At 56.3% G+C, this 27,641-nt stretch overlaps 1 protein-coding gene across 3 annotated transcripts in view; it reads right to left on the bottom strand.

Moving 5' to 3' along the window:
- Positions 1–264: 264 nt before the first annotated feature.
- The window catches only part of UBE3C (ubiquitin protein ligase E3C), a 73,621-nt gene continuing 46,244 nt past the window's right edge, over positions 265–27,641 (bottom strand). For all 3 annotated transcript variants that reach the window (XM_037131879.2, XM_037131881.2, XM_037131880.2), the window contains 9 exons: positions 27,002–27,089; positions 26,743–26,840; positions 25,208–25,340; positions 22,890–23,137; positions 10,831–11,043; positions 8,552–8,740; positions 8,394–8,460; positions 3,182–3,312; positions 265–1,752 (listed from right to left, as the gene is read on the bottom strand). In XM_037131879.2, coding sequence (XP_036987774.2) covers positions 1,582–1,752; positions 3,182–3,312; positions 8,394–8,460; positions 8,552–8,740; positions 10,831–11,043; positions 22,890–23,137; positions 25,208–25,340; positions 26,743–26,840; positions 27,002–27,089 — 1,338 coding nt within the window. In that variant the 3' untranslated portion in view covers positions 265–1,581. The remainder of the gene's footprint in view (positions 1,753–3,181; positions 3,313–8,393; positions 8,461–8,551; positions 8,741–10,830; positions 11,044–22,889; positions 23,138–25,207; positions 25,341–26,742; positions 26,841–27,001; positions 27,090–27,641) is intronic.

The following is a 27,641-nucleotide window of genomic DNA, read 5'->3' as shown; positions in this document are numbered from 1 at the left end:
TCCCCAGGGCAGAACCAACTAAATACAGGGATTGGGGCGTGACCCCAACACAACCTTGGGGGAAAAGGTTAATGCAAAATTTACCCAGGAAAACATACAGATAAATAAGTAAGTTCCAAATAGCCAAGGGGAAAAAAAAACAAATTAAGTGTAACTGCCCATTTCTCTTCAGTCCACAGCATTTCCAAAATACTGATGATAAAATACACAAATTAACTAGTAAGTAAAGAAGATACAGAACATTCAACAGAAAACAACCTCAAATAAAAATAAAACCAAGGACAAACCCTAATTATTTTATTTCTGTGTATCAAGACTACAAATAGCATTTAACACTTAATTTATTATTCAGATTAAGAAATTACACATTTATTTCAATAATGGTCATTGTCTTAGAAGTGTCGTTCAGTCCCCGCATCTAAACGTGTATTGCTAGTCTGGTCAACGCAGGGGGGGCAGCCGGCGCCCGCTGGGGGAGAGGAGCCGCGCCCAGCGTCGGCAAGGGCCCCGCCCCATTTCCGGAGACCTGGTTGCCCACCATCAAGTCAGGTCCTGATAAAGTGCCCATCTCACGGGAATTACAGCACTCCTCCCCTGGATGCGTGTCTAGGGACTGTCCCGTCTTCCTTCAAAGCAGCACCGTTGAGGGGGGCGGAAGGGGCGGGAGGGTGGCGAGTCACCGAAATCCAAGGAGGGGACGTCTAGCCCAGGGCCGAGGGGGGCAGGCCGCAGGACGAAGGTGCAGCTGCCACTTTGGTTCAAGTGACTAGATCGGTCTCAGTGTCTCTTCTCCCACGTTGCCGTTCACGGAAGGCTGCACGAGTGCTGTGCCGTGGGGGCTGGACAGAGACCCCTCCCGACAGCTCCCCAGGCAAAGAGTGCAGGCAGGTGGAAAGGAACGAAGGACCCACCACGCACCACCCCGCCCCACCCCGCACCGCCCCCCACCCCACCCCGCGCCTTCCGGACCGCCAGGATGCAGGTGAACAGAACACTCCAAACGAGCATGCTAGTCCCCTCTGGGAGCGATGGCTTAAAGAGCACAAGTAAAACACCATCACGCCTCTCTTCTCCAAACCTCGCCACTTTGGGAAAAGGCAGCAGGAAAAATGCCTTCAGTTTGAACAGTCAGGCTTGTAAACAGTTCGGCCACACGCGAAGCCGCGGCCCCTGAGAGTCAGCCCCCACCTCCCAGACCCTGTGCCCTGCAGACCAGAGCCTCCCCGCCCCAGCAGCCGCGCCCAGGGCGCCCCAGCTCAGGAAGGCCTGGAACCCACCAGCAAAGCCAAAGCTGCATCTTTGGTTAATTCCACTGAGTTGCCACTAAGTCTCACAACTGTGCTCGTCTCGGCAGTATTTCTAAATCAGCCGCGTGGCACCTAATGTTTGTTATTGTAAGTTATCTGAAAAGCAACGTCCATCTAAGTAAGGGACCATGACCTAAGTCATTTACAAACTGGAGGGGGTGACAGAGAGGGGCAGGGGAGGCGTGGGGGTACAGCCTGAGCTCGACGGCCTGGAAGGAGCTACTCACGACGGAGGCGCGCAGCTTCTGGGCGTGGTGGGCCCATCTGGGCCGGCTCAGCTCAGCTCGAAGCCGGCTGCGCACTCAATGGCGTACAGCAGCTTGCTGCGCAGCAGGGACTCGTCGTGGAACTCGGGGAGCTTCAGCAGGTTCATGCAGGTGCTGGCTGTGGGCAGCCGCTCCAGGTCAGAGCCACCGTGGTGGATGCAGAAGGCTGGGTACAGCTCCTGGAAGACAGGGCCGGCCAGCACGGCCATTAGCCCGCTTCCAGACAAGGGGCGCATGGCAAGGCTGCAGCGGCACCGAAGGGGTGCACACCCACGTGACTGCATGCCCACAGAGACACACAGCGGCCTAGTATCCAGAGTGGGGGGGGGTGGAGAGCACACTGGGAGCCACGTCCCTGCTCTGACAGGGATGCCCAGGAGTGCACCGCCCCTACTCCCGCCAGCACGTGAATGCCCAAGTAGTGCAGGGGTGGGTGCTGTGGGCCGGGCCCCTGGGTCTGCCATCTTACTCCAGTTCACAGGCCACTCCAAGCCTCTCACAAAATCATCAGACAGGAGTCCAGAGAGAAACAGGGAAAGCATGTTATCTTCATCATCATCATCATCACTTAGCGCTCTGAGCACTGTGAGAGCAACTGCTTCTCAGCTGCTTTAAACACAGTAAAACAAAAGCGCCCAGACCGCCTCTGTGACGCAGGGTGGTGTGTTAGGCACCACGTTCCTCTGAACTGCTGGGTGGACCCCTGGGTGGACACGGGGATCCCTAGTGCCCCGGATGGATGTTGGACAGTCCCCAGTGTGTGGCCTCCTGAAGAATAAGGCTCTAGCGCCCCCTGGGCAGCCACACTACCCTCCAAGTCCGGAGCACTCCTGGGAGCAGCTGTGCTCCCTCACGCAGGGGACAGTCAGGCTGACCTGCTCACACCCCGTGCAGATGCCTCTGGGGCGTGCAGCCAGGAGCAGGAGCCAGGCGGAGATGTGGGCTGTGCGGCGAGCACCAGAACATCAGGTGTGTCTGTGGCCCACTGCCCCAGACACACCTGTCCCCGCAGAGCCTGACTTCTGGCAGTTCCCTGGGCCGCGAGGCTGCGGGGCCAGGACCACAGTGTGGGAGCCAGCCTCGCTGCATGCCCCTCTGCCATGATTCAGCTGCAGTTATGGACTGTGTTTGCGTTTTAAGGAGCCAGCAGGAACGCTGGTGCCTACACTGACCCCTGAAGGGCGCCAAAAAGAGACAGACGGAGAGCGATGTGGCCAGGGCAGGCTACGGCATTCTCTGCCCAGTCCCGGCAACTTCCCTGTAGGTTTGCAACGGTGCAGTGCAGCCAGGTAACAATGAACACTGGTGAGCCAGAAGGAAAACTCGCACTTCTGCTCATGCACCCTCCTCCCCGAATGCACCGCCCACTGGGCGTGCTCTCGGGCAGCACGGCCACGGGTGACTGCCAGGAATGCAGGAGGGCAACGGACAGACCAGTCCCAGGCTGCAGTGCTGCAGACATGGTGCAAATCAATGACCTGGCGCCACTGAACCGTGGCACATTCACGTCACCTCCCTGGACACGCAGTAACCTGCTGCCTTGGAGCCCACGGGCTGTCCTGTTGCCTCCCCGCCAGGGTTTTCAGAGGAAACGCACAGGGGCTATACCTTAAACCCCAAGAGCGGGGGCCGGGAGCAGCTGGTGACAAACTTGAGCAGCTTCCGCTTCTCCTCATCCGTGAACCCCTCCACGACGCGCCAGAAGACCCGGATCACGGGGTGGTCAGCAGAGTAGCCCCCTGATAAAAAAAGCACATCTCTATCACATATGCCACACGCAGAAGCCGCCTCTCCAGCAGGCCGGGATCGCACAGCTTGGCCACCCCTCCAAGCACCTCTTATTGTCCCTGGGGGTGGTGCACAAGCTCCAAGGGGACAGAGCCTTTGCTGGGGCCAGAACAGGGAACACCTGCAGTCACAAGACAGCCCACAGCACAAGGGGCTACCAGGACCTGGGCCTCAGGGGCTGTGCTGGGAGCTCAGGGAGACTTGAGGGGCAGTGCCTGAGCAGCGGGAGCTGCAGAAGGGGCCCGCACCTAAGGGCGGGCAGACTGGGGACTCCGTCCGGAATAGCTACTCATCCTGCCCGCCCCAGCGTCTCCTCCTCCACCGGCCAGGCCCAGAGCATGGTGATTAGACCACTGTTCCAAAGTGTAACATCTGCTACTTACAGCTTTTAATCTGCTTAAGTGCTTCCTAAAACTGAAATAATTGCCTTATATTGTTCTCTCATTGTTAACATACTACAGAAATAACATCAATAAAATATCTTAAGTGCATTAATTGGCACCAAAATGAATATGATAATATTTTAAAACTATTTACTGGAATAGCTAAGATCATTAAAGGCATGAGCTTTCTGTGCAGACAGAGGAATGCAAACAACCCAAGACAATTTCTTGGCAAAGGACGGGCTGGATTAATTTCATTTTTCTACACTTATGACTTGATAGTGGGGACAGTGTGACCTTAGATTATTTGCCTTTGCATAAACACCAGGGTTCAAGTTTAGAGCAACACGAATTAATTACAGAGAGGGCAGGTACATGCGCACGCACACACACTCGTATTTATATGAATAAATGATTTTAGCAAATTTACGGAGTTTGCAAGCACCACATCGATGCAGTTTGGGGACATCTCCATTCCCTCAGCAAACCCCATGCCCACCCGCAGGTCACTGGGTGGGCATCGGCCCAAGCAGACCCCTCGCCCACACGGAGCCCTGCTCACAAGCTGGGAGACTCCCTTGCTATCCTGGGTCCTGAAACTGAGTCGAGTCCCCTCGGAGTGCAGGCTGGGAAACAGGTCCTCACAGCACAGAGGGTGGGAGGCCAGTTCCCACTGTTTAAAAACTGCGGTAAAGGAATGTATGACCCACCTCTGAGGCCTCTGCTAAGTGGTGTTGGCCTCGCTCACCCAGCAGGGCTGTCACTGCTGCTTCTGACCAGCAGCCCCCCCTCCAGCCACCGATCCCCTCCAACCCACATCAGTGCCCACCCAAGAGGAAGGCCCACTGCAGGTTACTCAGGGGCTGAGCCCTACAGTCCATGTCCTTCCACATGCACCAGGCTCATGTCCCTCAGCGGGGTGGTGCCAGGGCCCGCCTCGTAACACACGCCTGAGCTTCACTTCTCCCGGCAGCGCAGACTACGCTCGCCCACAGGCAGGCGTTTGGGCTGGGTGGGCCCAACTCCCTAACGTTGTGTGGGTGGGAGCCTTGGCGGATGCCCCGGGCGGGTCCCTGCTCTACTCCCTGTGCTAGGCTCACCAGGCAGCTGTGCCCAGACCTCCAGGAGCCACAAAACCGCCCGCCACAGCAGCTGCTTTTTGTCCCCAGAGCGGGGCTCGTTCCTCCCTCTCCTAACCAACCGGTTACCTCCTGTGTGTGCAGGGATCACTTTAAAGGCTTTATCTCCCAATCTGAAGCTTGTGCTGTCATTTCCTCAATGCCATCTTTGGAAACCCAAGATCTTTAATGTGGACAAAGGCCGATGTTCCACCACTGTCTCTTTTCTGGATCATGCTTTTGGGCCGAACTCCACCTCATCCAAAAGCCATGAAGGCTTCCTCCTCCGTGTCACAGTAGAAGCTGCCCCACAGGCCTCTGACCCTGTGCAAGAAGGCCCACCCTCGCTCTTCTCTTTGGATCTTGTCCCAGCAGCAGTGACCGGTTGAAAAGCCGGTGAGCACAATAGAAGGCTTCGCTTCTGAACGCCCAACAACATCCAGCCAATGACCAACTGTCCCTGTGCCCACCCCTCCGTGTCCTGATCACCTCGGCTTCATGGTGCATTCCAGACAGAGCCTGACCACTTCGGCTCTGTCCCATGGGACTGCTGTGGCTACTTTAGGTCCTTTATATTTCCAGATACAATTTAAAACCAGCCCACTGATTTCCAGTCAGCCTGTGGATCTTGGGATAAGGGCTATGTTAAACCTCCACCTTCATTTGGAGAGAACCCATCAGTGACAAGCAGACCGCCACTCCACCCACCTGAGTTGTCAGTACGCCGTACGCAAGTCCTGCACTCACTGCACTGAACGTGTACTTCATTCTTCTTGATGCTGTTTTGCACAAAGTTGTTTTATGAACTCCACTCTTCACTTACATGTAGAGACAGCTGGCTCCTGAACACTGATCTACGCGCAATCTGCTGAAACTGTCCATCAGTTCTAGTGTGTTTCCTCTCTTTGTGGTCACATCAACTATGCAAACTTTTAGTTCTTTTTCTGTTTCTTGTCTGAGTGGGATGCCCCCTGCCCACGTCACCCACTGCACCTGCCAGGCCCCGTGAGGTGCTGGACAACAGGAGCAAGCACCTTGCCTCAGCAGCGAGCACAGGGGCCTCCGCCGGCCAGTGTGCTGCCAGCTGTGACCTCTGGACATCCTGTGTCCACTTCGGGAAGACCCCTCTGCCCTGCTGTGCTGCCAAGTGTCACCCTGCATGGGCATGAGGGATGGTAATCTGTAACTTCCTCTTCTGGGGTACTTTTTCTGCCTTTGACATCAGGCAAATACTGATTTTTGAGGAGAGAAGCCCTCCCCTCACTCAGCCACAGCTAGATGTCCTGCATGGGACACGCATTTCTGACTTAAACATTAAAAGAAATGTGCATTTGCCCTGGCTGGTGTGGCTTAGTGGATTGAGAGCTGGTCTGTGAACCAGAGGGATGCCAGTTCAATTCCCAGTCAGGACATAGGCCTGGCCTGTGGGTTCTGCCCGTAGTCAGGGCGCATATGATGGATGTCTCTCTCTCACATCAACGCTGCCCTCCCTATCCCCCACAAAATCAACAAACATGTCCTCAGGAGAGTGTTAAAAGAGTACAATGAAGAAAAACGAAGAAAGAAAATTGCCTGTTATTTCATTCATTGTGAATGACTACTACCATTTTCTAAAACTTAAATGGATTTTGAGTATCCTGTTTTAAAGAGTAAATTATGCACTATGTATACCATTCACACAATAGAGAAAAAAACAAAAAAATTTTAAATACGTGTTTATTTTTAGAGAGAGGGAAAGGGAGGGAGAAAGGGGAGAGAAGAAACATCAACGTGTGATGGCCTCTTACGTGGCCCCCTCCTGAGGACCTGGCCCACAACTCAGGCCTGTGCCTTGACTGAGATTGGAACTGGTGACCTCTGTTTGCAGGGCTGTGCTTAATCTACTGAGCCACACCAGCCAGGACAGAAACACGAAATTTTAAAAAAGCAAAACTGACTTGTAATCTCAGGGCCACTTATCAACTTTGCTTCTATCTTGTCCAAGTTCACTTTCACATTCAGATATGGGTCACAGGACACGTGCCACTGAGTCACCTTGTCTGGTTAAGACTGTACTCTAAATTTTCCGGCACATGAAATACTCTGCAGGGTCCATGCACATAATGAAGACGGACCTGCTGGCACAAAACAGAAATGATTTTTACGTGTTTAAGACTCTGCACAGGTCTCTACAGATGAGCCAAGACACTGAAAGAGTAAATGCATTCTCACCAACATTGAAAGGTCTGTACTGTTTCCTGTGAGCCACAGTCATTCTAATTTCACCCAAAAAGTGTTCAGATCCCTTAGCAAGTAATTTAACTTCTGGATTTCACTTGTTTAAAAAAAAAAAAAGATGGTAGCCCTGGCTGGTGTGGCTCAGTGGATTGAGCGCCGGCCTGAAAACCAAAGGGTCACCAGTTCAATTTCCAGTCAGGGCACATGCCTGGGTAGCAGGCCAGGTCCCCAGTAGGGGGCGTGCAAGAGGCAACCACACATTGATGATTCTCTCCCTCCCTTCCCCTCTCTCTAAAAATAAAAAACTTTACACATCGGCAGAAATATAAATGAAGCTGTTTATGATAGTGGAGAGTTAAACCCCATACACCTACTTCATCTCAAAAATCAATGGCAAGGACAGCCACGGCAGGGAAACGTTTTAAGCTCCTGCCGCCCACCAAACAGAAGCCACACTCCAGGAGACGCCAGAGGAGACTGGGGCTGGACAGCAGGTGGGGGCGGCAGAGCGAGGCACCAGTGGCTGCTGCAGGGTCTGTCTCTCTTTCTCTGTCATTGCTCTAACACGCACCATGAGGTTCACTTGAAAACTCACAAGCACCCGAAGGCACACTGACTGTGACTGCGGTTTAACCTGTCGCTCCTCCGATGGCTGGCACTGCTGGGCATCTCTCCATGCACTTACTGGCCATTTGTGAAGCTTTAGTTTGTCATTTTCTTGAAAATCAGACACACTTAAGTTTAATTTAATAAAATAAATAAAGACTCAACAAGGCTCAATTTTCGGGCTGCTTTTTTTCCTTTCAGTTTTCCTTTTCTTGGTGGGCTTTTGGGGGCTGGCACTGCTGTTAAAAGTGCCAGCCTGGAAGCAGCCCACTGCCCACAGGCCGAGGAACACCCCACAGGAGGTGCCGCGGCTGCGCCTGTGTGTAAACACACAGGCACTGGAGGGGTGGGAACTCACTGTGGGGAGGGGGCGCCGGTGGAGGAACTGCAGCCGGGACCAGGAACAGGACTGTGGCTGTGGTCTCACTGCAGTTTTTAAAACTGTCATTTTTACAGTCCTCACTCAAGGACACATTTTCACTGCTCTTAGAGAAAGTGAGAGAGGAGGGGGGGGGAAGAAACACTGATGCGAGAGAGGCACCCTGAATGGCTGCCACCCGGACTCACCCAGACTGGGGATCAAACCCACAACCCTTCGGCTGCAGGCTCACTACAGTCTTTCAACACACAGGGCTGAAAATGCGTCACCTACGTAAGAACGGGCACTGGTGACGTGTTCAGGAAGAAGGGCACGAGGCGGTTACATACCTGAGTAGTTGGTGAAGGATTTCAGGTCCTCTAGACTGATGGGCACTTGTGCCCCAGAAATCAGCACCTGGAAAAAAAACATTTTGTGGAACCAGACGCAGGGGTGAGGGAGCTGTGTCTCGCCTCGACAGCGCCCCCGGGTGTGGTGGGCCGCAGACCTGGATCTCCTGCTGGTCGAACATGCGCAGCCACTCGAGGTTGACCACGTTGGCCAGGCCCTGGCGGAAGGCCAGGCAGTGCTGCCGGATCTGCCGGTTCAGCCTGTAGTCAGCCACCAGGTGTATGTATGCGATGCGGTTTGCGCTGGTGACGGGGATGTCTTTTCCACCGGACTTCAGCTCGACTACCTGTGGATGTTAAAACAAGGGTCTTAAAACCCTTAGAGCAGCACCACAGAATAAGGGAGAGCCAGGAGGGATCGCCTCCCGGAAGCTGGGCAGCGCTGTCTGCAAACGAGAGCCTGAGCAGCGGGTGGCACACTGGGCGCGCCCGGCCCACGGGCCCGTGTTCCCAGGGCCCAGCAGCTCAGCCCTCCTCACAGGCATGGACCGCCCTGCTCTCTCCACAGTAAAAAGGGACTGCAGCGACGTCACCGTGGCCCTTCGTTTACAACATCAGAAACCACCGAGGACCAAGTTCTGATCCAAATGACCCCCTGAAGTCAGGGGGGGCGATGCATTCTGGAGACAGTGAGGCTGCAGTGACCTGAGCACCGGCATCCACCCCACTTCTCCGACATCAATAGGAGGTGACGTGATGATGGAAGCCCCTACAAGTGAGGCGGCTGACGACCATGGACGACTGCAAACGCCCGAGCCCGACTCCCAGGAGTGCGCTTTCAAGCTCCTTGTTCACGAACACCTAACAGAAAGGCCTCCTCTAGGCACTCAAACGCCGCTGTCCATGGCGAGGAGGAGAAAGAGCTGGTCCCTCCAAGCAGAGTACAGATGCCTCAGAGTGATGGCCGCAGGCCGAGGACTGAGTGGCACGGCAGACTGGGTGTCCTGTGCCCGTGGAGCAGGCACTGACCTTCTGGGGTAAAAACATGGGGAGGATCTGACTGCAGGAAACAAAGATACCCCACCTGGGGTGCCGGCTTCACCCCATCTCCCCGCTTCACTGAGAGTAGCTCTAAAACCCCCTGGAGAGCTTCCCTGAGTCACCGCACGCCTATCAGCGCCACGGCCGTCTGGCCTTACCTAGTGACATTGCCCTGTCACTGGTGCCTGTCCTCAGCACTGAGCTGCTGTCTGCACTCTGGGGAGGGGCTGTGCCCACTCCCTGACAGGCCACCCTTCACCAGCTGGCTTGGGTTCCACTTCCACAGATGAAACATGGTGGCCCCTTAAGTGGACTAAAGGCTGATAACAATGGACCACGTTCCATGTGACTCAGAGACAAAGGGCCCAAGAGGCAATCAGTTGCAGCCAAAGGGCTCCCTGACCCCCAGCCAGACAGCAGGGGCATTTCTCTAACCCGAACCTGGTCACACCTGCTCCTTCATACTCCTCTCAGGATACACCCACCTAAACCACCACTCGGGTTTAAAACCATGTCAAACCGGCCCCCAGACATGCGTCCATGGGGCATCCCCGCACCTGTACACACGGACCAGAGCAGTGTCACCTACAGCGGGCCAGACCCCTCCCAGAAGCACAGGCTGGAACAGCCCCGCCCCCCACACCTCAGCAGGGGCTTCTGGCTGGCCCCAGGTCATAGAGTGCAGGGCAGGACCTCCACCGTGGTCTCCTGCCTCCAGACCGAGGCCGGTCTGCGTGGTGGATGGTGATGCACGGCCCTTCTCGAGCCCGAGCGCCCCCTCAAGGGAGGCATGCACGCCGACCAGCAGAGGCCAAAGCCTTGCGCTCTGTTTACTGCAGGCCAGCAAACAGCCACACTGGGTGTACTGCAGACATCAGACTTGAGAGAAAGCCACAGTCCTGGAAGAGAAGATTAACTAACAGGCCTGCAGACACGAGGTACTTGCACGTTAGAGGTCTTGAACCCACGGAATGTTTTAGATGTGAAGACCTGCACAGAGGGCTGGGCTGTTATGCCTATGTCTCCAGAAATCTGTAAGATCTCCCCCAAATTAGATACCTTACCAGTGACTTTCTTAATTTCCCCCATTAGACTGGCTGGTCTAATTATCCTTCCACATCGCCCTCTGCAGCCCTGTTGCTCGGGGGACCTGCCAGGAGCGACGGAACCGGATGCCACGCCACCACTGTCAGCAGTCTTGGTGCCGAGACTGCCAAACTACCCAACTACCGAACTAAGGAGATTACCGAGTGACGCCAGAATGGAGGAGACGCCTCCCCCCACAGCAGGTCCCTTCACAACCAGACAGAACAAGGCACCAGGACCCTGTGGTGGCGAAGCCCCCCGTCAGCGGGAGTCGCACACGGCCACGTGGATGCCCCGCCCCGGGCCGCACCTGGGCCTCCCCGAGGTCGTTGTTCACCGCAGTGAAGTTCAGCCCCAGCTCCTCCACGTCGCCCTCGTAGCTCTTGAGGAACAGCAGGTTCCGGTACACCTCCGGGTCCAAGGACGCCAGGTGGTGGATGTCCACGTCGGCGCTGGTGCCCAGCAGCTTGGATAGGAAGAAGCCAGCGAAGGGCAGCTCCACCAGCATGTTCTCGTAGAGAGCCTGCAAGAGGACAGGGCCGGCGGTCAGCGCCTCCTGGGCGGTCCCCAGACTTCCGGAAGACAGACGGGTGCGTGCACCCTGCAGGGTGACAGGACCCTGGGGCGGCCTTCCTCTGTGTCGGTGACCAGGGTGCCGGGGCACGGACTCGGTGGGCGCTGGGTCCGCTACTCGCCAGGCCACAGCCGCAGCAGTCAGGCACGCATTTGGCGCATCCGAGATCCTGTACCAGATTATCAAGGTGTTTTAGGGGCTGAAATCACAGAAGGTTAATACCAATGGGGAATTTTATAAAGATTTTGTTTAGTTATTTTTAGAGAGAGAGGGGAAGGGAGGGAGAAGGAGAGAAACATCACTGGGAGGTTGCCGCCCATGTGTCCCCCACTGGTGACTGGCCTACAACCCAGGCCTGTACCCAAATGGGAATCGAACCAGCGACCCTTCTGTTCACAGGCCGGCACTCAGTCCACTGACCCATACCAGCCAGGGCCCAATTGGGATTTTTCAGAGCCAAACCATTACCCTGACCGGTGTGGCTCAGTGGGTCCTGCCAAGCAAAAGGTCATGGGTTTGATATCCAGTCAGGGCACAGGCCCAGGTTGCCAGTTCAGTTCCCAGACAGGGCACGTTCAAGAGTAAACAATGTATCTCCCCCTTTCTCCCTCCCTTCTCCTCACTCTAAAAATAAATAAAATCTTAAAACAAAAAAAAAGAGCCAAATCCTCCACACCGCAGCAGCGGCTGGCACTCCTGTCCTGCAAAGGGCTCTGCAGCAGTTCTGGCCCCCAGTGCTGCCGTCACTGTGCACCACAGACCGAGGGGCCTGGACAACAGACGTGCCGTCTCTCAGCTCTGGGGGCCGCGAGTCCACAGTGGGGTGTCTCCAGGCCACACTCGTCCCTGAGGCTCAGGGATGGACCTCTCCTGCCCCTTCCCTCATGCCCAGTGAAGTGGGTCTGTGACCACTCCCTCCCAGCCGTGGCTGTCCTGTGTCTGAGCCCCTGTCCTCTTACAGTGACACCAACACTGGACTTGGGGACCCTCAGTGACCCAGCATGACTTCACCTGAGCATGATTACAGGTTAAACACTCTTATTTCCAAATAAGACCACACTCACAGGTGTGGGTTGTGAGGACTTGAGCTTTTTTTTGGGGGGGCGCAATTCCACCGGCTCGGACCCCCCACCCAACTGTGCCTTCAGAGGATGCGAGAGGGTAGCTGTGGCCAGCCCTGTGCGCCACTAACTTCTAACAGAAGAAGCATGGCTCTCTACACTCACTTGTCAGCCACAGGGGGAGGGGCACTCACGCCCACTGACCACACCCACTCTGAAATGAGGCAGCTGGGCCCTGGTGCAGGCAGTGTAAGTTTGTAGGTGGCAAGACTGGTAGCAAAACCCACACACCCTGATACCAGACCAATGACAGTTCCCCTCCTAGGTTCCTGTCTACCTCTTTGCTGAAGGACCTCAGAACACAACTACTGCTGCATTTATGGACAGCCGAGTGTAAGTTACAGGTGGTGGGAAGCACAGCACTGTCACGACCGGCTGGAGGAACCACCACACCTGACCGCAGCTGTGACATGACTGTTCTCCAATCAGGGAGCAGAACATCGGCACGCGCCCAGCACCCTAGGCCCTTACCCCACTCTGCCACTGCCATGGGCACGTCCTGCTGGCTACAGAACTTGCACCCCGGTTACACAGGCCTCACTCCCTCTTTCATGCCTGACTTCTCACTACAGACCCTGTCTGAGACTCCCCTAGGCTGCTGTCTGTTCATCACTACACCTGTGCAGCGTCTGCTCCTGCTCCCTGAGTGTGGCTCCAGTGCACAAGCCCTGTGAAGGTCCCTGCGAACCTTTCTGGGGGCCCATCTCCCTGATCTTGTTGGTGGACCCCTGAGAGAGGCTCTATGGATGAGAAGTGCTGGGTTGCAGGCCTGCTTTCCAGAATGCAGTGACCGGGTCCTGACAGCTGCTGTGTGGGAGGGTGGCACCTGGCCCACCCCCACTGGGGACGTAAGGTTGTCGCTGTGCCTGGTCTCATGTGTCCCGGCAGGGGCAGTGGGTCTCACGGGGCTGTGACTGTGTCACCCTGACGACCAGGGCGCAAGGTGGCATTCCACGTGAGACCCCTGTGCCACCTCTGGCACAGGTGTGGAGCAGGGGCTGTGAGTTTTCCCACACAGTGCACATCAGGAACCCAGGTGGGAGCCTGCGACTGTGGGCTGTGACTACAAGCCAGCCTGCACCCACGAGGCAGACACACCCTTCTCCTCACCTCGTGGAGGACTGGCTGGGGCCACCGCCAAGCTTTCTGGTCAAAAATCTGCTGCTGAAGACAGCAGCTCCTGTCCCGAGCACCTGCCCAGTACAGGGCACAGTGTCAAAGACGCACTTGGCACCCGCTGCCTGGCTGCTGCCGGCCACCTTGAGGTCCAGGTTCCTGCACGGGCCTTTCTGGTGGGGACACTCCTACCTCCCAGGTGAGAGGAGTAGTGATGTGGCCCTGCCCCACCAGGTCAGTGACAGCTACAGGCCTGGTCCCGCACTTGGTGGCCATGGATCGCCTGTCTGGGGGACAGCCTGTGACCTCTGGCCAAGACGGAGTGACCTCGGAAGGACAGCGGGTGAGGTGGTGAGGGCTGGGAGGGCCCCGCCTTGGAAAGGCCTGGAGGAGGCCCGCGGGGGAGGCGTGTGGGGACACAGACACATCTCCTGAGGCCAGGGCACGGCACCGGGACCCCACCGACACATGCCGAGAGGGCCCTCAGCCAGGGAAGGGTGCCGTGCACCTGAGGGCCCAGCCCCTCCCAGGCCCAGCAGTGAAGGAGCTCCGCCAACCCCAGCGGCCACCGTGGTGTGAGCGAGCAACTGCTCCGGGGGTGGGGGGTAGTCAGGAAGAAGCCACACACTGGAGAGGGCACCCGTCACCCTAAGGGTGCTCACACACGGGCCGGGCCCAAGTTGCCATCTCCCCACCAGCAGGCCCACAGGCAGCACCAATGGGCTGGTCACGTTGCCCTCAGGGCGACACCCAGGAAGCACCAACGTATGCTTCCAGAAGGCTGTGTGGCCACGGAGCCCAGAGCTCCTGTCAACTGTGGATTCTGCCATGTCCCCACCAGCCAATGCCTCAGGGACACGGAAACCGCTAGCTTTTACTTCTGATCTGAAGACTAATGTTGACTCCATTACTTTAGAAAAGATGGCAGAAAAGGCCCTCTTCATGAGGGACGGGGTAACGCCTTGGCTACTGGCACTGTGGAGGGTAGCTGGGCTGAGGTGAAGCCGCAGGCCCCGGGGTCGCAGTGGCCTGGATGCTGGCCCCACAGCACACGGGAGCCCTGCCACCTTGGGGTGAACGACGCTGGAACTGTGGAGCCACAGGGACCAGACGGGCCGGCATGCAGGATAGCCGCCCTGTGCCTGAGGCCACTGTCCGCCAGGTCTGCATTGGTGATAGCAATGCAGTGAGACCGGCTACACTGGCCCGAGCTCCCTGAACTTCAAACAGAACCTCATCATGACTCACAAAGTGGAAATGCAGAGGTGCAATTTTTTACGGAAGGCAGCTCTCACCCTCCGGAGCATTTATGTACAGGCACTAATAAATGACAGCACTAAAAACCACGATTGCATCAGCTAAATGCATTATAAATTAAATTTCCATAATGTATGCAACCGAGACACAAATGTCAGCATAAATCAAGGTATTTTCTAAACACAGGTTAATTATACAACTTCAAAAACTGCCTATTTTTTATGCAAAATAATCCACTTAGCATTTTTCATCTCAGCCAGCTGACCAGCTGGTTCCCGAGCTACATCAATAACCACCTGTCACAGAGGCGGCCGTAGGTGTATGGAAAAAACCTGCAAGGGATTTTTCAACTGTCTGTGTTTTATGAGTGTTTATAGGTGGAAATTGTGCCAAAATGATCTGAAATAGAAAGGATTAATTATTGCAGGAGCCTTTTAATATAAGTGAGTGCAGCCGAGCGCAATTACCACAGGGCTGCGGCTGCGTCGGGAGGGCAGGTGCGGCCCTCGCCGTGGCTGCTCTCTGTGCTGCCCAATAGCGCCAGTAATTTACTACATTAAGAATCGATAAAAAAAATAATGCTTTTCAAATGCATCTTTATCAATCTTCAGGTGGCTACAAAGTGAACATTTATAACTTCATCTGAAAACTGTATCAGCAATGTCTTTCTTAAAGGCCCGATGGAGCAAGAAGAAAACTTTACCTCGGGCCCTGCTAGCCTCCAAGTTTTGAAGATGAACAGAGACACAAAGCAGGGAATGTGCTGGCAGCAGCTGAACTCGGAGCTGTGTGTCGTGTGGCCGCTGACCACTGCATGCAGGCTCTGAGGGACGGTGGCCCGCCTGACCCCTATGCACCCGACTACACCCCACACATGGTACCCACCCACGGGCCAGGGACCACTTCGAAGCCTAGACTCCTGTGCCCGTGACTCACGTTCAAAACCACGTGTACTCCCTTTGGGGACAACTCAGGTTATGGAAACCACCAGTCCGCCTGCACTCGCTGCAAATCAGAGGCCTTCCAATCCGCTCCAGTGAGCCCCCCACCCCCATGGTTCACTCCTTCAGCCCTGCCCACAAAGGCCGGGCCTTTTCTAACTGTGTTCCAGCCCAGGAGCACAGCTCAAACCTTTCTGGAGTGAATCCGAAGAGGAGGGCACTCGGCCCCAGGGTCAGAACCCCACTCGCATGGCCCTGGCCGGGCAGCTTGGGGCACCAGAGCATCATCCTGAGACTCCAACACTGCAGGTTCGACCGCCGGTCAGAGCACATGTAAGACTCAGTCAACAGTGCACCAATAAGCGAAAAAACAAATCAGTGCTCTCTGTCTCTCAAAATAAAAAAGTCACTGCATCCCAGTCATTGCCTTCCTAGACCAGCAACCCTGAAGCCTCCATGAACTTGCCCTGCCTGCTCTGGACCCAATAGACAGAGGGCTCCGGCGCGCCCCTCGCAGCCGGGGGCCTGGTGGTCTGGCGCACTGCTGGGAGAGCTGTGGTCTGCTCTGAGTCAGCACCCACGGTGCACATGTCTCCTGTCTGCTGGGGCACTCCTGGGGGTGCAGAGGGCAGGATGGCCCACTGGAGGCTTGTTTGGCAGCTCTGGCCTCCACATTCCGCAAACACCGCCTGGCCCCGAGGTCCCTTCTCCTCTCATCTGTCTGACCCGAGAGCAGTCCCTGACCCTACTCCTGCTCCTCTCCCTGGAAGCACTTTCCTGGGCCTCTCCCTACCTTGCTCGCCACCTCCCCTGACTCACTGCTGCTGAGTTCTCTGGTGCACTCCCCACCCAGCCTTGGGATGGCCAGGACTCTGCCCCTCACCCAGCGATCGCCACAAGCACTCCCTGGGCAACACCGCCCAGGGCAGGCCCTCAGTGAGACAACAGAGGTCCTGGCTCAGCCCAGACCCGCCCTTCGCTCGGGGTCCGGCCCTCAAGCACCACCCAGACTACTGCAGGGACGTCTGACAGGAGCTCTGACGGAGCCCCAGACGGATCATCAGCCCTCCCCAAGCACACCCTCAGCCAGAGGCACCCCACCCTCCTTGTTCTCACAGCAAAACCCAGATAGTCACCCTCAACACCCAACCCTTCCTCCCCACCAGGACCTCCCAGGACGAACCCCTGGGACTCCTCAGCTGGTCTCCCTGCCTGAGTCCTGCTGCCATGGGCGATCTGCACTCCTAGAGGCATCTGGGAGCCCTGGCTTCCCACCAGGGTCCCCACAGGCAACCCAGAGGGTGCTTGGCTCACTCACTCAGGAGCTGGGGCCCAGTGGCCTGCCCTGCCACCTCCCAGACAAAGCCGCTCCCGTGCCTCATGCTCTGCAGGAAGCTAAGCTACTCGCTACTTTTAAAGAGCGTTAGGTGTTCAAGGTGGCTGGAACGAGCTACGTCTTATTTTCAGGTGATTGCTGGCCAGGCAGAGCTGCGCAGCAGACTTTGGGGAGGAACAGCCAGGCCCTGCGCTCTCTGTCTCACGGGGACAGTGCAACACAGCTCAGAGGGGAGCGGCCTTGGTGTGACACCAGCCGAGCACTGTGTGCACTCGTGTTTGCACCTGCTTGGAAGCACGGCAGCCATGCCCTGGCAGGGTGGCTCAGTGGGCAGGGGGTTATCCTGAAAAACAAGATGCCATGGGTTCGACTCCTAGTCAGGGCACACGCCTGGGCTGCAGGGTCGGTCGGTTCCCAGTTGGGGCGCACATAAAAAGCAGCCAATAGATGTTTCTCTCTCTCCTCCTTCCCTTCCTCTCGCTCTACAAAAAGACTGATCTCTCAGGAGCAAAGAAGACCTTTACCCGGGGCCAGATGGAGATCTGGTGACGATCTTGGAGTGGCCAACGCTGTCATGCTGTGTCCAGGTACTGGATCAACTGAACCCTGCAACACACCTGTCGTTTTCCCTATACAATCGAAACCGCTTTCATTTTGTGTTTTATTTTTAAAAATATTTTATTTATTTATTTTTAGAGAGACAGGAAGGGAGGGAGAAAGGGAAGGAAAGGCACATGGATTGGTTGCCTCTTACATGCCCTCCACTAGGGACCTGGCCCACAACTCAGGCATGTGCCACTGGCAACTCTCCAGTCTGCAGGCCACGCTCAATCCACTGAACCACACCAGCCAGGGCTGTTTTGTGTTTAGTTTTAAATAAGTAAAGAAACTTCTACAGCCCTGGCTGGTGTAGCTCAGTGGACTGAGCACAGGCCTGTGAAGCAAAGGGTCGCTGGTTCGATTCCCAGTCAGGGCACATGCCTGGGTTGTGGGCCAGGTCCCCAGTAGGGGATACGCAACCACACATTGATGTTTCTCTTCCTCTCTTTCTCCTCCCTTCCCCTCTCTCTAAAAAAAAAATAAATAAAATATTTAAAAAAAAAAAGAAACTTCTACAAAAAACTATGATCTTGGCTGACAAGAAAGTATAATCTTCCAATCTGTGATGGCTTTGTTTTAACAGGAAAAAACATAAATCGTGATTACAAGGAAGCTATAATAAACTCAGGCACAATTCTCAGAAGGGGTGAGCTCCCAAAACAGCAACGCTTGTAAATAATGACCTTTGGCTTTTCTGCTACAAAAAATGCTGCCGGGCAGTGACAGCAAGCTCAGGAGGAACCACCCATGGTCTGGCTCGGAAAGCATGCAAGAGAGACCTGCTGGCGTCCAAGCGACATGGCCTCCGGTCACCAGGAGGTTCCTGCTGGTGCAGGACGGTCAGCTGTTTGCCGGGGGGTCACTTGCCTTCAGGGCAAGATGCACCAGCTGTCGCAGCACCTGGTCTGAGGGCAGGTGGCAAGGACGCTCCGTCCCAGCGCCCTCACGGGTCTGCGGGTCAGAACCAGACTGGATGAGCGGAAGCTGTGCCGCCTGAGGACCAAGGCCACTCAGATCACTGGCGTTCGCCTCCCTCGAGTCAAACAGCTCCAGCAAACCCAGTGAGCATTAACAAAAGGACTCTACTGACACGGACGATCATCTGTCCCCAACTCTCAGAACTCTCAGGACAAACTGCTAACTGCGCTCTAGGATACATTAAGGGCACACTAAAATACAAAATTATAAACTACCCGGGCGTTTCACAATCTAATTAAAATTTGAAATATACGACCAAGTTTTATCGAACAATCTGATTTATAGGTATCCTGTTCCAATTAAATCAATATTCTAAAGCAAGAGAAAAAAAGAGCCATTTTCAAGTAGAATTCAAATATGATAAAAGATTTCCTTCAATAAATATTCTGCACTTAATTGGCTTAAATGGGCCTAGGTGCTTCTGTCTGAATAAAAACGCTGGAGATGACATTACCACATCCTTGAGCTGTTTACTTACCCCGGCGCGGCCTGATTTACAGGCGGTAAGTGCCACGCCGGCCACAGGAGCCATCTGCTAATGGAACTCCTAATTGGGGAGCGTGCAGCGTGCGGAGAACTCTCCCCGGGCAGGACTGCTCCCGGGGCCTGGCGGCACTCTGTCACAGCAAACAATCACTAACATATGCATTAGGGGGATTTAAATACATTACGACCCAATAAACACCGTCGTCCATCAACACACAGTCTCGCCCCCTCGAGCTTCAGTGCACAGGCCCAGCCGTCAGCGCTGTGTCTCACACTCCCTCAGCCCCGACGGCCCGACCAGCCGCACAAGGGCAGCTGTCTGTGGTCAGCCGGTCATCAGGGTGTGTCAGAAGCGAGCACTACCTGAGGGACGCTTGCAGAAAGCCACATGGGCCTGCAACGCGTGGGCCTGCCACCATCCTCGGGTGACTGCGGTGTCCCCACAGGTTTGTCTGAGCACCGTTCTTTCAAACAGCTTCACTGAGACAGGACTTGCACAAACCAGACCTCAGGCGCCCTGCCCAGACCCTGGGTGATGGGACGCACAGAACCAGGGGGTGAGAGGCACCCCTGCTCCTGAGTCTACAGGCAGCCACCACCCACCAAGGGGCACTGCTCCTTGCCAGCCCACGTGACCAGAAGCTCCCTCGACTTCAGAGGGCCAGGGGCACCCAACTCTTCTGCCTCTGCAGCCATTGAGACTGCACAGTCTGCACATTCAGGAAGGGAAGGAATATGATTTGGAAACACCAAACCCCGGCTACCGGAGCACCTGTCCCTGCTGCCCATCACCGCACTGGGTGCAGCACTGTCTGCGGGCCTGTCCAGGCTCCTGTGGTCCTTCTCTGTTTTCCAACCCAGGAATGTGCCCTGACTGGGAACTGAATTGGCAACCCTTTGGCTCACAGGCAGGCATTCAACCCACTGAGCCACACCGGCCAAGGCTGTTTCTGTTATTCTTATTGTTAACTGAGCGAGTTCCTGGACTTGCCCTGCAGAAAGAAGTACGGCATGGCCAGCCTCAAAGGGCTCCATGCCAGGCGCCAGAAAACATGCATCCTGATGGACAGTGAGGGAGAGACGTGTCGTCTTCAGTGAGTTGGAGGGAGAGTGTGGCCCACCAGCTGCCCATGTCGGGGCCCCCACCACCAGGCCAGCATCTGAACTGTCACCAAAATGACCTGAAGACATGTGCCACCTCCACCTGCAGGGGCACAGTCCCCCCCCCCACACCGTGTCCCCACTCTCTCAGGCTGGGGCCTGCCACCACCTGTCCCTCTCAGCACAGGCCATGGCAGTCAGAGCAGAGCCGCACTGGTGCCGGGAGCCTAGGGGACAAGTGGAGAGTTCAGAAAGACACCCTCAGGGTTACGATCGGCTGGTTCTGAGCGAGCGGTGCTGATACGTGGCAGCAGACAGGCAGGGGAGCTCACCTTACACTGTCCTCACAGCTCTCCTCTGCCTGGACCCCAGAACCACCTGTAAGTAAGTGCTGGGCTGGCAAAGTGCTTAGGACACACAGGGGCAGTTATTTCGGGACCTTAGGTCAGGTGATGGTTTTTTAGGTAAGACAACAAAAGGACAGGCAACGAGAAAAAAATACAGAATTCACCAAAAATAAGAACTAGTGCTCCAATCCAATGGACACCATTAAAAAAGTAAGATACAACCCACAAAACAGGAGAAAATGTTCACAAATCGTGTATCTGAGATGAAGGATCACGACTAGAATAAATAAAGAACTTCAAGGCAAACAACTCACTGTAAGAAACAGGCAGTGGGCTTGAACAGACACTCCTAGAGATGACAGGAAGCCCAGGAAAAGACACTCAGCACCGTCAGTCGCCAGGGAAACGTGAATTCAAGCACAAAGACACCCTGCCCAGCTTCGAGGGTGCTGGCAATGGCCAGAAGGAGGGGAAAGCTAGCAGGGGGTGAGGCGCCAGGGTCCTTCCCACCTGCTGGTTTGGAGGCTCGGGCGGTCACTGCTCAGCCTGCCTCCACCTGGCTTCACAACACGACCGCAGTCCAGGCCACCACCACCGAGGACTAGGCCCCCGTCTGTCCCCACGGTACCACAGTCTTCGTCACACTACACTAGGCCTGCCACCTCAGCCACGACCCAAGGCACGCACACCCAGCCTCTCGCCATGGACTCGAAAGCCCGAGGGCCGGGCCCTTCTGCTCAACGCTGCCATTGGGGGAAGCAGCCATGGGCGGCCGGGGGGGCTGGCCCCGGGGAAGCCTCTCCACTTGAACACGGGGTGAACTGGCAGCAGCTGTGATCTGTGGCCCTGGGGTCCTGAGAAGCCATGCTGATCATGGCTCCTGTCACGATCGCCTGTCTCTACGGACAGTCAGAGCAGATGCGAGGCAGGGGCGCTGCTGTGCTGCCACTTCCAACGGGGGCACGAATGCGTGTTCCCACCTGTTCGTGCTCTCTGAGACACTTCGACAAACGCTGACCTGCCTGTACTGCGGGACCACAGCCCAAGACTCGTGGGCGTACCTGACAGTGGCCTCCCCGGGGGAGTGCCATGAGCCCTGTGCGAGGCCACCTGACGTCTGCCAGCAGCGGCACCCTCCCGGCTGACAAGGACAACGGAGGCAGTGTCTTCTGAACTGGCCGGGCACTGGCAGAAGCTGCTGCTGGGGGCCATGGGCAGGGAGGGCGAGCAGCGAGGCCAGCCAGCAGGGGCCCCCTGTGACCCCACCCCCTGCCCCTTGCCCCCCGCAGCCTGTGATCCCAGCTGCCTAGTGCAGCCCCACAGTCCACCATGCCTGGACAGCTGCCGTGAGCAGGACGGCGCTACATCCAAGGACAGCCCAGGGATCTCTCGTTGCTGACTCCCCACAGGGATGACTGAGATGACGCTCTGCCATGTTCACAGCAGCTCAGGCAGAGCTCCACACTTCTGCTCTCCTGGGGGGCCTTCCCACCATGGCACGCCAGCATTAGCAACTATCAACGTCCAGTCTGTCCAAGGTGAAAAGGAGCAACACACAGAAAAAAACACATCAGAAGTACCACGATGCAGACAAAGTTCCCCATTACAAAAATGCCAGCAATCAACTAAAAAGAAAATAAACAAACCCAACTGGTTTTTGTGGGCCTAGTCTGGCCTGCGGGGAGGCAGCCAGACACCATGACTTCAGTGAGGCCTGGCTCCCACTGTTCCCTACCCATGGCACCCCCACAGGCTGGCTGAGGTCTGAGTGACCATGTTCCCCAAAATCCGTATAGTGAACCTCCCCCCAGGGTGAGGGTGTCAGGAGGGGAGGCCTTTGGGTAGAGGGCCAGGCACAGATGGGGACCCTGTGGAAGAGGCCCCAAAGCACCCCCCCCCCCGGAGCCACCAGGTGACATGCGAGGCACCCCAGCCTCGGCCATGTGGCCTCTGGAGCCGTGAGACAGGACGCCTGCAGTGTGTGAGCCTTGGCTCAGGGTGCTCTGCTGCAGCAGCCTGAGTGGGCCGCCACAGCGAGGACCCACCGCTCGGTGATGAGGGGCTGGCTCCTGGGGGCGCCCTCGTCCTGCTCTGACTTCAGGGGAGGCAGCGTTTGGAGGGCCCGACAGAAGTGGGCAGTGTGCACTAGGTTACGCGACACCCTCTGTCTACAGTGACGGGCAGGCTCGTCTGACAGGTGGTCAGTTGGCAGGTGTGCCGTTGCGGCTGCGACAAAAATGTCACAACAGCAGCCTTCACCAGCCCCCTCCCACCCAACCGCACCCAGCACGGGTGCGCACATCCCACTGTGCCCCACGTCCTTCCGCCTCAGCGCATCAGCATAAGGGTGAGCTGGGGCAAGGAAGCAGCAAGTGCTCCCCAGGGTTCATCAGAATCAGGCCCCCAATTCCGAACAAAGGCCCTCAGGGAAGCGGGGGGAGCTGCGCAGACACACAGCCCGCCATGCCCCCCCACCCCCGTGGCCAAGGCCACCTCTGTGTGACACCATCACCTTTCCGAGCATCCTGCCCAGGAAGTAGTAATGTCTGGCGAAGGAGTCTCCCACGAGCATCTGCGCAGCAGGGTTGGGGTACAGGAGCCCCTCGTTCGTGGTCTTGAAGAAGCCCTGGTTGGGGTTGAAGCCCGACTTCAGCAGCTCATTCAGAAACTCCCGGAAGATGCCGCCGCCGTCGATGCCGGCCTCATCCAGGCCGTGTGCGTTGAGCAGGTGGACACGGATGCGCTTCTTCAGGTCAGGCTCTGGGGGGGGAAGGCAGACAGGAACGCAGCACAGTAAGCAGAGGGGCGGGAGCGGTGTTTGCTGAGGAACTTGGGTGCAGGGCGCGGGGACAGCTGGCAGACAGAGGTGCTGGCCCAGCGCCCCAGAGCCCACCATGGGCAAGGAGGCCCTCCGCATCCATGTGTGAAGATGGGATGGGGAGGCGGGGAGAAGCAGTCACCACGCCTCCCCGAGGGCGACGCACACTAGAACCAGGAGGGGCAGTGAGTGGGATTAAGGACATAGGGTGACCCTGGATCACAGAATTAACAGAATTAAAAGGCAGAAAGGCAAACAAATGAAGACTTCAGCAAGGAGACCCTCTGAACGAGGCGAATGCTATGGGGGACCCCGTATTCTGTGGACCCCAGAATCCTCACCACCATTTCAGACTGCTCCTTGGCTGGAGAGGGCGATGTTCCCGGGTTATCGACTGTGCCACGGTGATGGGCAGGCACCCCAAACAGGTCTCATGTGGACAGGGCCACGGAGTGGGACAAACCTGTCCTCAACAGCCTGCACGATCACGGCAGCCTTCCGCCCCGCTGCCAGCATCCCGGCACCAAGCATGGGCCAAGCGGGCCCACTCGGGTCCCACTGGCCAGGCTCAGTCAGGGGGCAAGGGTGACCTGTCCTTCCTCGTTCCCACCAGGGTCCTCCAGGGGCTTTGCCTTGGGGGTTGGCTCTTCCCAAGTCAGAGAACCTGTGTGAACAGTCTGTACTGTGCCTCACTCCCAGTCTGTGTGTGGATGGCGACCTCCTCTGTCGAGCACAGCAGTACTGAGTGGGTCCCCCATCCCACCAGCAGGGACCAAAGTCGTGCCAAGTGGGCCAAGCCAACTGCATTGGAGCCCACATGCCCCTGGGGCAGGGAGGTTGCGGAAACCCCAGCCACCCGGCTGCAGCTTGCTCCCGAGCCAGAGTTCTAGGAGGGCCTGACATGCGCACTGCAGCGCTGTCTTCTGGGCAGTCTCTGTCCCTGAGCCTCAGTGGCCAGTCACCAAGTCATCCTTCCCCCAGACTGGAGCTGTGGCTGGGGCCCGGGAACAGTGCCACGAAGCAGCCCCAGGGCGCCTTCAGGAGCAGCCCAGCCCCCAGGACCTTGCCTCTCCCCAGCTCTTAGGAGGTGCTGAGGCCATCTGCACGCACAGCGAGGTCCAGGTAAGGATGCCTAAGGGGACCGCTACTTCCGCCTCACCCACTCCCACGGCTCCCACAGGAAAACAACGGAAGAAACCATGCCCTGTAACAGCGGTGACACTCAAACACGAAGAGGAGTGAGGCTCTTGGGAGGGGACTTTGTGCGGGTCAGCCACCTTCACCCAGCTCAAAGACGGACACCAGGGGCTCACTGGGGCTCCACCCCAACCCTATGACAGGCAGGGGAAAGGGGGTCCCTCCCCATAGGCCCCACGCAGATGAAACCCCAGTCATGCCGCCGCCGTGGAAAGGGCTGCAGTGAGCTGTAGTGCTGGGGGCAGCACATGGGCGTCCTCAGGTCGGGACAGTCTCCCCAGGGGAGGGAAGCCGCCACACTTCCCAGAGCTCTGCCCTCCCACACCAGGGAAGCGCTGTCCTGACCACCGCTACAGTTCCAGTCCCTTCCACCTAGCACACAGCCATCCAGACATACTGCCCAGTGGACGAGGGCATCTGGGGGGCAGTGGTGTTTGTTTTAGTGCCTCTGAGGTGGCTGACGACCTGCAGCATCTGTGTGAGCAGACGGCCCTCCATGACCTGCAGAAGGGAGGCAGCTACGTAGCTGCACTGCCAGAGTCACAGGCTGTCAGTTCCGTTTCACACCAGACTCTGGGGGGCACACCCGGGGGTGGGGTGGGGTTCTTGCCTTAAGAAAATTCGGTATTTGAAAAGTGTGTGCTGCAATGATTTGTCGGTTTCAGGAACCTTATTTGATGACACAAGCACCCTGAGTCTGACTCACTGCTCTTAGTTTTAACAAGTCACTCCAGAACGGGTGACGGCCACTTACTGTTTAACCACCGGCTTGCCCTAAAACACCTCCCCAGCCCCACAAACAGGGTGACATGTACCATTTTCTGGGGAGAGCTTGTCATAAGCATCTTCATAAATATAGTTTCTCCTTATCGTGACATTGATCCCATCAAGAAACGGACCATCTCCTTGAACTTCCTGCTTATCTGCATAGATCAGCCTCTGAAAGATCTAAAGAACAGGGGGCAGTAAGGTTATTCAACACAACAGACTTTGTTACAAACATTTATATATTTGTAACACTGCTCCTCTTCCCCATTTTACAGCAAATTAAGAACAACTCCAACCTATAGTAATTCCCCACATTTCCTCCTGTAAGCCCTTTATAAAACGCAGGTGCTAGCCCTGGCTGGTGTAGCTCAGTGGATTGAGCGCGAGCCTGTGAACCAGACAACCACGGTTCGATTCTCAGTCAGGGCACATACCGGGGTTGCAGGCCGGTTCCCTGCAGGCCGGTTCCCTGCAGGCCGGTTCCCAGCAGGGGACGCATGAAAGGCAACCATACATTGATGTTTCTCTCCCTCTCTCCTTCCCTTCCCCTCTAAAGATAAATAAATAAAATATGTTAAAAAAACACAAACAACACAGGTGCTGGAGGGGAGAAAAGAAACAGCCCTCTCAGCTGTGTGAACACATGCACCTTAGGACAAGCATCATCCACATGATGCAGGTCCCGTCAAGTGTTTTTCTGACGCTGGAACTCCAGCAGAGGGCGCCCAGGGACCGCGCGAGACCCTGTGTGGTGGGCTCTTTCCAGGAGGAAGCCTGAGAGGCTGTAGGAGCTCACTCCCTGGCTCTTCCTGTGAAAGGGAAGCGCAGGCCCAGAGAACACCCTCTCCAGCTGTGACCTCAGAACGGAGCCTCGTGGTCCACAAAAATCTGCTCCGTTGATGAGAACACACAAAACACTTTAAATTACAAGTTCTGTATATTAGTCAAAAACCATTAGGCAACAAATTAAGATACCTGTCCATCTTTTTTTTATAAAGCACCTTTAAAAATAAAGTATAAATATCTTTAACACAATGTACAAAGACATATTTTCTTAAAGAACTGTACTTTCAAGCCCTGGCTGGTGTGGCTCAATGGACTGAGTGCTGGCTTGTAAGCCACAGGGTCGCTGGTTCGATTCCCAGTCAGGGCATAGCCCTGGGTTGTGGGTCAGGTCCCCAGTCAGTACAGGAGCACTTATGAGACAACCACACATCAATGTTTCTGTCCCTTTCTTTCTCCCTCCCTTCCCCACTCTCTGGAACATAAAAAAAAAAATCTTAAAAAAACTGTACTTTCAAAAATGAAGCAAAACTTACTAGGCAAAAAGCACCTTATGTCTACCCCATTGTCAGAAAACTGCAGCGTAACAGGCCTTTTAAGTAATTACCACTAAAGGGAACATATTTCTAGGTCACACTGGCAGCCACCTGGCTGGACCCACCGTACCTGTACAGATCACAGCTAAACTACTGCGGCCTCACTCGGGCAAGGCGGTAGGGTGACCGGCTGGGCCCTGGGCAATGCTGAGGGATGCCCCCCCCCCCGCCGCCCAGTGCCCCTCAGAGAAAGCCAGGCCCACCTTCACCCGCTCCTCGAACGGCACCACAAAGGGCAGCTCGGTCAGGACGGCCAGCTGCCGCTCCTCGGACACTGACAGCGGCGGCGACTCCACACCCACTGCAACACAGACCTGCGTTAGGTGCGCCTGCCCTCCCAGACCCCCACGCACATGCCTCAGGGACTAGCCCAAACCCGCTGCGCCCGGTGCACTTCATGTAAACTCCAGGGACACAGCTCTGGGAGTGACCCCAGTGGACCTGCAGCCCGAGCACGCTCACCGTCCAGGGTGGACTGCAGGGGGCCGATCCGCCCCATCCGCCGGAACCTCCACGCGTGTCTTGCGGCTGGCACGTACAGCTGGGGGACCTGCGGGACCAGCAACCCTGCTCAGTGCTGCCCACGAGCTGCCCACGCTCACCTGCCCCCACATGCTGAGGACAGTTACACTTCTCTGCAGGCAGCCAGGCCCCTCCCCAAGCTCATGACCCTTCCAGGCGCCCTGTCTGTGCCCAGCACACTCCCCGTGTGACTGATCTCCCTGAGGCGCCCCCAGGAAGCCTCTGTGTCCTGTGTGCTGATGTGCGATGTGGGACACAGTGACCATCCTTGGGATAAGCGCTTTACAAAGCAAACATATTGCTTAAAAAGCTAACAATTTCTTAGTAATACTCAACATTCACTTTCTTGTGACTTTCTAACAACTGGTCTGCCTGCACCATGCAGTGTCCCAGTGCATGCGGACAGTCTTCCAACTCCCACACTCCTTCGCTCTGCTGCCCCCTGGGGTCTGTGGTGCGGTCCCCTCGTGGTGTCACCACCGGCTCCGTTTCCTGCACACCTGTAGTCACCCGTGGACTCACCCACCCTGGGGAGGAGTTGGGCCAGAGCACCAGGTGGCTGCAGGTCAGCAGTGGAGAA

This window comes from Artibeus jamaicensis, unplaced genomic scaffold (genome assembly GCF_021234435.1).
Source record: "Artibeus jamaicensis isolate MK-2021 breed Jamaican fruit bat unplaced genomic scaffold, CSHL_Jam_final contig_718, whole genome shotgun sequence".
NCBI classification, from domain to species: domain Eukaryota; kingdom Metazoa; phylum Chordata; class Mammalia; order Chiroptera; family Phyllostomidae; genus Artibeus; species Artibeus jamaicensis.
Note: the sequence above shows the minus strand (reverse complement) of the source record. Positions and strands in the feature narration are given on the sequence as shown.